The sequence below is a fragment of the Mesitornis unicolor genome, unplaced genomic scaffold, assembly GCF_000695765.1.
Source record: "Mesitornis unicolor isolate BGI_N332 unplaced genomic scaffold, ASM69576v1 Scaffold46555, whole genome shotgun sequence".
Classification (NCBI taxonomy): Eukaryota; Metazoa; Chordata; class Aves; order Mesitornithiformes; family Mesitornithidae; genus Mesitornis; species Mesitornis unicolor.
The window spans coordinates 1,267-12,029 of record NW_010184341.1 but is presented as its reverse complement, the minus strand read 5'-3'; the positions used below and the strand labels follow the sequence as shown (position 1 = coordinate 12,029).

The window sequence follows — 10,763 nt, the reverse complement described above, 5'->3', positions numbered from 1 at the left end:
GGAGAGTGGTCCGGCAATGACCTCAGCCAAATCAGTAGTTGTGTGGTTTGTGTAATCTGGGACTTGTATCACAGAAATGCTGATTTTTCTATAACTGCAAAATCAGTTGAAGCTGTTTTGAGGTCACTGATACTTTGAAGATACACAACATTAAAAAAAGGTCTTAAATGTAGTAGTACTGAGCATAGTAATGATAGTAACAACAACACTATCACCACCAACAATAATAATAACAACAACAGTAATAATAACAATACTTTAGAAGGCCAGGAAGAAATGAATATTGGTGTCTAAAAAGCAGTATTTCATTAACTTTTGGTAAATAAGGCAAATATCTCTTGAAAATTATTAAGAACTAGAGTATGGCACAGCTGCATACTTATAAAGAGACATCCATTGCATGCAGTGAATGAGTGTCCTGTTCTCAAAAGTGTGTGATCATATAACTGAGGACTTTACACTTGCATACAGAACATTTATTAAAGTTGCACGAGTAACTTAACTTTGTAGTACTTGGCTTTGTAATATGAGTATCCTTTCAGCACTCTGTAATATTAAATTAACTTAAGTGAGTTATTTATTTGGGTGCAGATAGTAAAAACTACCAAGAAACTACTGAATTTTATGCTTTATAACATAGGCATAAGCTTCAAATTGGAGTGAAGTTAGGTGGCTGTTTTCATGAGTCACTCTGTTTTCACTGTGGCTTGTCCATCCATCATGTAATAGTGTTCTTGGAAACAAAACAAAAAACTTCTTTAAACACCTGACAACAAATCCTTCCATCTCGACATCTTGAACTATAGATACTGGCGATCTTCGGATTAGTTTCAAAACTTTGGCTTTAACCTTTGGGGTTGGAAAATAACAGTCTGAGCCATTCTTTGAAAATCACAGAAGAGATAACTCATAATAAAAAAGGTGATAAAGTGGTAAATTTCATGGGGAACAGAAAAATTGAGTGTCCTGTCAATGCAGTTGAATTAATTTGTGGGTGGTTAGAATGAAAGGCCTTTGCAAATGTAGTGTTTTATAATAAAGGTGTATATTTTCAGTGCAAGAGATCCTATGATAACATTCAGTAATGTTGACTTTTCTTCATTATATACAGTAATAGCTCTAGATTTAATCACCATGTCTGACAGGAGATATTGGTACCACTGTGACAACAGTTCACTAATTAAGTGATTCTCTTGCTTGGCTTTCTGAGACACTTGCTTCATATTCTAGCTAGAAACATTTACACAGGAAATTAAAATTTAAGGTCATGTTCTACAAATATTCTAGATTTGGTTTGACTAAATCTTTCTTTTTCTCATCTTTTAACTTTCATTGGTAAAGTAGTAGTAATTAATGTCTAGCAGTGTGTCTGCATGTTTCCAGATTATTTCAAATATCAGACTGATTCATGAATGGGATACAGTGTCATCTGAGACAAAAGAAATTAGTGGGTAGTGGTAACTAAGGCTGAGATTTGATTTTAAATTTTCTTTTCTATACCCATCTATTCTGTACTGTTATGTTTTTTGCTCAAAGTTACATCTGTGTCTTAAGGTCATTGGTTTTGATATTGTTTAATGCTCAGAGTAATATGATTTGTTGTATTTTGACCTGTGTGACAAAGACAAATGCATATAATTTATGAGTAGGAACCTGAATTCAGTGGTATATCTTCTGCAAAACATTAAAGCGGCAGAACTGCTCAAGGCCCATCACTTGAAAATGCAGCCTTTATTTCCGAGCTTCTGTGAGAGCTGACTTCTTTAGACGCTTGGAACCAGCTTCGGTTGGCAAGCACACAGTATGATGCCGAGCTGTTTTGATAATGCGAGCCTACCCTGTTAGTTGAGGAACATGGAATATTTGAACACTTTGAGACTATGAATGGTGCTTTTTGAAATGGCATGGGGAGTTACTCTAAAAGCAAAAAACCTCCTTTTTCTGGTTCTTTCTCTTTCTTTATGCTAACAACATACTTCCACACACCTCCCAGAACAGGGTGGATTGCTCTCAAACTCAGATGTTGCTTACGTAGTCTCAATTCATTTCTTAAATTGATCTGGCAATGGATCAGTGGAATTAAAATGAGAAATTTATGATTCACAAGACCTTTTGTACCATGGCTTAATGCTCTTTAATGATGGACAAACAATGGGCCAAAGCTTTTGAAATTTCCTGTCAAATATTTGTTTGAAAAGAGACTACTATTTCTGGTCTGCTGGCTAGTTCTCATAAACCTTTAATGGTTTTTGCCAAAATAATTTATATAATGCAGTCTAAATAGAATTATGTCAGGCACTTCCAGTAACAGAAATACCTACAGTTGGGTGTGTCAGTCTGTTTGGTATAATATGATATCATTAACTAGTCATATTAATTGAGTTGAACAGAATACAAATAGTTATTAGATTGTCAAAACATCTGCCTGTACTACACACTTGTGCTGAGTCTTCCAATTAGTAGATTTTTAGTAAATAATCCAGTAAGAAATCGGGCTCTTTCTCACTTAAAGTAGCTTCTGTGAAAATACTGTAACTACCAGTATCCTGCATGAATATGTCACCACCGAACCCTTCATTTGTGCAGCTTCTGGGAGAACTGGCATAGTATAGTGCCCAAAAGGTATCCTTTGGGCAAATAAACAGAGCTCCTGAAGCAAAATATTCCTGTGAAAAACTCTCCCATCACCTTTTGCAAATTTAAGCAGGTATCTGAGTTGTGTTACTGGAGGAATGGAAAAGGCAGAACCATAGTTAAAGATATATTTGTACCTTAGTACCTTGCATTGCACCTGAAAAAATGGGGACCAGTGTGGGTTTGAGGACACACTTTAACATTGACTACAGCTAAACCGGTTAAACCCTGTTCAGAGAGTAAAAGCTGGAGTCATGAGCTGAATTTTCTTTTAGTTGGTTTGTGTCATGTGTACAGCAGTAAGTGACATGTACTTGGCTGTTTTATGGAATATCTGTGTTTAATTTTTTTAAATATACGTATCACTGAAATACAGCAAATAACATACTATGCATGTTTATTGTGCCTTCCAGTGTGTAAGTTTAAAGCACATAAAAGGTGTGCTGTCCGAGCAACAAATAACTGCAAATGGACTACATTAGCCTCAATTGGAAAAGACATCATTGAAGATGAAGATGGTGTAAGTACTATTCATATTTACAGCATTTTCCAGAGCTGTTCTTTGTGGGGATAAAAAAAAAGGCTAAGCATATGAATATTGCCATGTGACCCATTGAAGTTAATCGTGAAATTAATGTGGTATTTAGAACAAAAGTTATATTCCTATCTCACAAGATAAGTTTAGTATCTGTGGGCACTAGATCATAACTGTGTTACAAGTTTTTAAAGGCATCATGCAGAGAAACTCTGAAGCTGGAGAATTGCTCCCAGAAGTTTCTGCTGCTCTTAAGCAAAGGTGATATTTTACACTGCTGCCATGCTGTTTTGGCAATCTGTTTTGTGTCCTCCTTACCAATAGCTGCTCCCCAGGAGGCCTGCTTGGAATTCACTGACATATGGAGGGTGTTTTTGACTGATGAAAGCAGGAATTTTAAAATTAGCAGGAGAAATGACAAAAGCTTTCCAGAGCTTTATTGTGACAGTTTGGTTATTTTTACAAACACAACTATATCTGTGCCACTGGCATTAAACTTCTTCCAGAAGGTTACTACCAAGTTGCGCACCTATGAGTGTCATGAGTTGCCCATGGTATCACTGGGACAAAGAAAGAGTGCACTGAGTAAAGCTTTGCACTGCCTTTAGGGACTGCTTTATAGAGCTGTGACTTACCAGTCATGGTAACTAGGGGGGTGCATAAAGCCACAGATTTCTTCTGAACTTTAGTTATTTTAATTGGTTTGTGTCATGCAGTCAACATTAAGGAAATGGGTTCTTATTTGTATTACGAAGTCTCTAGATTTAACTCCCCCGTTGTTTTGTGGTTAGTTGCTACCATAGTACCATGAATAGTTCAAGGAGATGTGTCTCCCTTCTTCAGCTGTCACGTTTTCTGCCTAGCACATGAAACATCGCCATAGTCTGCCTTCATAACTGTTGCCTTGTGAACATCAGTGTCACTTATCCTGGTCAGCTATTCCTGCTTCTTTTATGAAAGGGTACAGCTATGGACAATATTTTAAATCCAGTATTTGAGAGACAAAAGCTTCTAATTTCTCTTTCTGAGTATTTAACTTTTGTAACTCCTTCTTCACAGATAGCTATGCCCCACCAGTGGTTAGAGGGTAATCTGCCCGTCAGTGCCAAATGCGCAGTCTGCGACAAGACCTGTGGCAGTGTTTTACGCCTGCAAGATTGGAAGTGCCTTTGGTGTAAAGCTATGGTAGGTGCAGTGAACCATGTCCAAGTGTCGAGGATTTTGCCAGTTTTATTGCTTGCATTATTTTTATTTTGTCATTTCATAACTGAACTTTTGGATTAAGTAGAAGCAGACAGCTTGTGCAAACTCAGGTCTCTCTAATGTTCATAATTTCTCATGACTGTCATACTTTACTTAATTTTTAGTATGCCCACAGATGCAGCTTTTCTTTAATAGGTGTTGTCATGCAATGTGTTTTCTCTGCCTTCTTCTAACAGATAACTGAAGGTTCAGATGCCTGTTCTGTATGCCTGATAATCATATGTTACTGTCTTGCCTTTTTTATCATAGATAAAGCTGTAATAATATTTTAGTAATACTAGTGATATTAATATTTATTGCTATTTATTAATATTATCATAGTAATATTTTTCTTACTGCAAGATCTTGAACTGCTCTTCTTCACAACGCTCTGTAGGTCACTGATTGAAATTCTTTAACATGTTGCTACTGTTTTCCCAAAATATAGTTTTGTCTTAATGTTTTAAACTTGTCTAAAAAGATGGGTTTCATATGCTAGACTACAAAAGTGGAAAGTCAGCTATTTTTTTATTGCTGAGGATTTTGACATATAGATGTCTGAGGCTCTGTGTGTAGGCAGTGGGAAATGATTGGCATCTCTAGAAGTGATCTGAAATTTAGGTGAAGTGCAGCACCCTCTGCATGTGCCTGTTTTTCCACTAATTATGGAAGAGGCTTCAACAATGCGTAGTTTATGGGACCCACCTTTGACAGGCTGGTCTGGCTTGCTTGATGTGCTGGCTTTAGCGCAGATACATCTTCCAGAACATCCAGGTGGATCAGGCATGTATAGAGCTATTGCTTGACATGTGCACAGTGTGCCCGCTGCCTCAGCACAGATGCTGGCTGCTGAGAACTTAGTCCTTCTTTGCTTGTGGATGGAGGTGATTCCCATAAAAGGATGATTCATATCTTCTATATAGGTATCTGAAGATTAAGTACTCCAAACTTATGTTTTGTAGAATAAGTAACACTCATATGTTTTTTCCCCAGTTTTGTTTGTCTTCCCACTACACCTAAATGTTGTACATCTGTCCATTTTTATTACACAGGTACTGTGTCGTTTATACTTTCACCCCAAAATTCCACTGTAGAGAAATATTTTTTTATTTTTTTTTTGTAGGTTCACACTGCCTGTAAAGATCTGTATCCTCGTAAATGTCCGCTTGGCCAATGTAAGGTATCGATCATACCTCCAACAGCACTAAACAGTATAGACTCTGATGGTACGTAGTGTTGTAGTGTGTTCAGTGGTAGCTCTGGTCTTGCAGTGCCTAGTGAGAATGCAGTCTTCAAATGCAGAGAGTAGTATAAGTTTCCATGTAGCTTTTTAGAAGATTACTTACCTGATTTTAAAATGTTTTTGAAAGTTCTCCAACTGGAAATTTTCTTCCATTTTATTTATGATCTTTGGAGACTTTTCAAGTGAATGACCAGAGTCCTCAGATGAAGTGGGCTGATGCATCACTCATTCTACACATTCTCAAACTAGAGATAACTTTGCTTTATGCAGAGGTAAGCTAGCTGAACGGCTGAGATCCAACAGCTACTTTACCAGGCTAAAGAGAGGAATTGCTTCCATAGCCACTCTAACTTCCTTTTAAGTATAAGCAGTGTAACAATTCTGCAACACACTGATAAAAAAACCCATCAAATGTTCAAAACTTGGAGGTGCTCTTTGGTGGTTCAGGATACAGACGTGTGAACACTGAGAGACTGCACTTAAAGGCAGGGAGTGGTTTAATAACAAGTATCATGAAATCTGACTACTTTAATTTTATAGTTTGTGTTTATGGCAAATGTAGACCAACATCTTTAACACAATTTAATGAATTTTATTGTAAGAAGTTAGCAAAAATGATTGTTTATTCTTTGTACATTTACTCTTTTCTATTTACTTGCTATGTGGTGTGTCAGACAAGAGTGTCATGCAGCTATTTATTATTCATACTAGGAAGATGGTTCCATATGTGAAATTATTTTTCTTGGCATTTAAATAAATTAATCAAACCTTATTTTCAATTATACATTATCATAATGTGGAATTAAATTAGCATCATCCTATAATGTCAATTTTTTATTTGTAGCTTTAGCATTTTTTAAGGCAACTGAAAACAACATAGTTGTACTATATTATACCTAGTATACTATTGCATGAAACAAATGTCAAAACTTATACCTGTGATGTCTGATTTTGAAGTGCTGTTGAGAAACCACTGCTTCCACAGAGTGGTCATGTTGGTGACAACAATGTCCGTTAGTACTGTTTACCAAGGCCCTTATAGAAAGCCTGCTGTAATTAGTTAAGACCTGCATTGACTTTAATAAGCTTTGGATCACTACCAAAGGTCTGTTGTTTAGTGATTCTGTTAGATTTAAAAGTATGACTTCAGGGTGAGAAAAAAGTTGTCATTCAAAGTCTCAGCTGGGAGAAAATGAGTACAGTAACTTTTAAAATCTGTGAGTAGTCTTAGAAAGCTGATACAGACATAGACAATCCAGTTCAACCCAGTAAGGTTAAAGAAAAATCAGATGAAAAACTAAGCACTTGTAACTGAAATATATATTTAATTATGTGATAATTTACAAAGACGCAATTTAAGAAGTATTCTAAAAGATTAACTTTTTTCAGTGTGAAAAAACAATAAAGCTATTGTCTTCAGGATTTTACTAAATCTAGGCACTGAAAACACCGGAGAGGAAAAAATTGAACTGGTGGATCTTGAGCAATAATGTTTTCCTTGCAGGGCTAATATTCAGTTTAGCATTTACATTATGCATGATAAAATGTACTCCTTTTGTCCTTCATTTCTTTCTTTTTCTTTCCCATGATTTCTTTTTGTGTTGTTCATATTATAAAGCCTTATTTATTTCATTCTTTCTAACTATGTTCACAGGTTTCTGGAAAGCCACATGCCCGCCATCCTGTGCCAGTCCTCTTTTAGTTTTTGTTAACTCAAAGAGTGGAGACAATCAGGGAGTAAAGTTTCTTCGTCGATTCAAACAGTCGTTAAATCCAGCTCAGGTGTTCGATTTAATGAATGGAGGACCTCACTTAGGGTAATGACCTTGGAAATCTTGAGCAATCCTTTCCACAAGGAAATGCAGTGCAAAGTATAGTGTTGTGTTGTCCCCTTGTTGTTATAATTCTATCACCAATACCTACTGTGACTTCCTAATTAAATTCTAATAGATAACAGAATTTCAGGATGAACCCGGGTGGGTGAAGGGATTGTAGGGTAATATTTTCTTTTTAGACAAAAAAACTCACTTGAAAATTCAAACCACAAACCCATCAGCCCAGGTTTTTTGTGATTTTTTGGCTAGTCTTGATTTCTGTTAACTAGTAAGGATCAAAACCACTGCAAATGTTTTAGATGCTTTCCTGAATCAGGGCCTTTATGCACAGTTGCCTGGGTGCGTTTCTTCCATTTCATATGCGTAATCCAGAGATTTGTGTCAGTTTGCTGTGAATAGCTATGGAATAAAACTGTTGTCTAAATGTACTCTGTATCTTTTTTTATTCTGAACACGAATGTCATTGGGGAATCTGCAGTGGGTGATGGATGAGCACACTAAAACTTTTATCATTGGAAAACTACATTCAAAATACAGTTTCAGGCAACATGTGCAAATGGTCAAGAACACAATTAAAACCATCAGGCATTCTTCAAAATCTAAGGGTTGATTGTTGGAAAGATAGGGGTGAAATTTGCACAGTGGTGGCTACAACCCAAGTGTCTTTGCACATTCATAAAGATTAAATACATGTACATTTTTCTGTTGCCTAACTTAATTCCGCTCAGAGGTAGCACTGTGGTTAAATGGCCTATCAATATCTGTTACAGCAGCTAGAAACACTAATTTTTGTACAGATGCATAATTTTGCTTGCATGATATAAAAGTAGATGAAACAAATGCACAAAAATTCAGTTCAAACAATGGGCAAATAAACAAATAGAATACAAATATGGATTTTTATAGTTAGTACTGTTTTATGGACATGTTATATTAACTTTTTCATTTGTAATATTCTTTTCATAATAACCCTGATTTAAATCTGATTTTAATCAAAGTCCCTTTTGGCTAACATTTTGTACATGTAATTATAATGACGGATAAAAGTAAAGAAGGTTCATCTCAATTGGAGAGACAATTTTTGAGAGAGGACAGCCTGAAAAAATGTCTGTCTGTCTGCGAGTTCTCTTTCTTCATGTAGTTGTACCTACCAGCAGCATGGTTCAGAAGGCTCACTTTGGTTTTGTGTAGTAATCGTAGGTCAGGTTGGTTGCTTTTAAATATTTTTCCTGGTTTCCAAAGAGAGGTCTTTAGCAGTTATTCTATCAGGTCATGCTGGTGTTGTTTTTCTAGTTGATCTGAGAAGCGGAGTTGCAGTCTTTGACATAGTGTATTTCTAGAGATTTTTCTCTCTTTTCTCATGGTAGAAGAAATTGTTCTGGTATCAATATTTTTCTCCTTAAATATCTACATCTTTTGTTGTGAATAGTTGTCTACCTATCATATTCAAGTGACACTATTTTCTTCAGAAAATGTATGAATGCTTCAAAATTTGTGATCTTAATATGTTGCTTTTTAAAAATAGCTCTATGATAATACATATTCTGGAAAATAACATGCATTAAAAATAAACATCCTTATTATTTTAAGAATTTCTACTTTCCCATTTTTATTTTTATTTTTAAACTTTTAAATCCCTGTTTTTACCTCTTGGCTGTTTCTTCACATCTCATTTCCCTTTCCTCTGTTTCTCACCTTTCTGCTTCTTCTGTCTCTCTTGTCCTCCTTTTCTGTACTGCCCAAGTGTTGTATCCTTTAGGTGTTAAAAGTCGGACAACAAGAGGAAAAGCCGTAGGAAGTGAAAGCAGGATACGGCTTTAAGGATTTAATATGAAATACCAGTATTATTTGTCTTATATTGTTGTTATCACCCACCTTATGTGTGATAATTGCCTCCAACTGTCCTTGCATTTGGTTAGTCATGTGTTGGCAGAAACCCACCCATATTGTGGAACACATCCTGTCATCATGTCTTAACCGCTTCTTGTGAAAAATTCCCCATTGGTGCCTCGTGCTTCTGGCTGAAATGGGACGCATAGAGCAGTTGCAATTTCATAGCTTAGATTTTTTTTTAAAAAATAATAAAATTTAAAAATATTAATAAAATCCTGAAAACAATATAAAGGGATTTTTTTAATAAAAATCAGCATGTTATTTATCAGAAATGTCAGTATAAGTGGGATATGGAGCAATAGATGGGATGCAGTCAGGTTTATAAGGTAATCAGTTGTATCCACATACCTCAGAACAATAAAAGAACCACCATAAAGGTGCCATGCACCATATTTTCATGTCATGGTTGCTAATGAATATAAGTGCTCTCTCACTAATGGATATAACTGGCTCTAACAGGCTGTGTTTTCTCTGCAGTTTGCGGTTATTTCAGAAGTTTGACAACTTCAGGATTCTCGTGTGTGGTGGTGATGGAAGCGTGGGTTGGGTCTTGTCAGAAATTGATAAGCTCAGCTTGCACAAACAGGCAAGTGTGTATGCTTACTTTCCTTGACTAGACTTAATTTCCTGACTAGACTTAATGTGGTATGCTTACTTGTCCTTGACTTGGTTGTTTGTCATATATCTGCATGTGGGCTAAACTCAATGGTTGCTCTTAAAAGAAGATTTTCACTGGCGTCAAGAGGACAAGTTGCATTGAGATCACAGAATTTGATTTACAAGCTTTAGACATCAGATGTATGATTAACATTTGTTGCTTGAAATAACAAGCTTTTGTAATAGTTTTTACTTTTTATTTCTAGTTTTCAATAGTAGATTTGCTCCTATGTTGTGTTTCAGTGTCAGTTAGGAGTGTTACCCCTTGGTACTGGAAATGACCTTGCTCGTGTCCTTGGCTGGGGAGGATCCTGTGATGATGATACACAACTTCCTCAGATTTTGGAGAAACTAGAACGGGCCAGCACAAAAATGTTAGACAGGTAAACCTAAATGTGCATAGATGTAATTCGCCATGAGATTGACATTGTATATGTATTGGCCTTGGATGTGGGGAGACCTTGCATTGTGTGCTTTCATCCTTCATGTAATTTGCTCAGGCATCAGCTGAGGATTAGATGCTGGGCTAGGCAGATCTTTGGTTTGATCCACTACTAGTATTTCTGTTTGAAGTATTTTCTTAGTCAAATCCAAAAGATCTTCCTACTCCTTTTTTGTGTTTCTATCCATAAAGCTAAGGAGCAGTCCTGGTTTAAAAACCATCAGAGAAGGTGGTGGTTATGTGATTCCAATGAAGGTGTAGCTCTGTTCTTGAGAAGAGTAT

The 10,763-nt window shown here is 36.2% G+C and overlaps 1 protein-coding gene across 1 annotated transcript; it reads left to right on the top strand.

The window, feature by feature from the left end:
• Nucleotides 1-3,047: 3,047 nt before the first annotated feature.
• Nucleotides 3,048-10,422, top strand: LOC104540595 (diacylglycerol kinase delta-like; the record flags this gene model as incomplete). The annotated part of the gene is made up of 6 exons (XM_010184432.1): nt 3,048-3,154; nt 4,229-4,354; nt 5,535-5,637; nt 7,309-7,471; nt 9,860-9,968; nt 10,283-10,422. Coding segments are annotated over 6 exons (748 nt in total), but the record flags the coding sequence as incomplete, so codon positions are not given.
• Nucleotides 10,423-10,763: the final 341 nt, after the last annotated feature.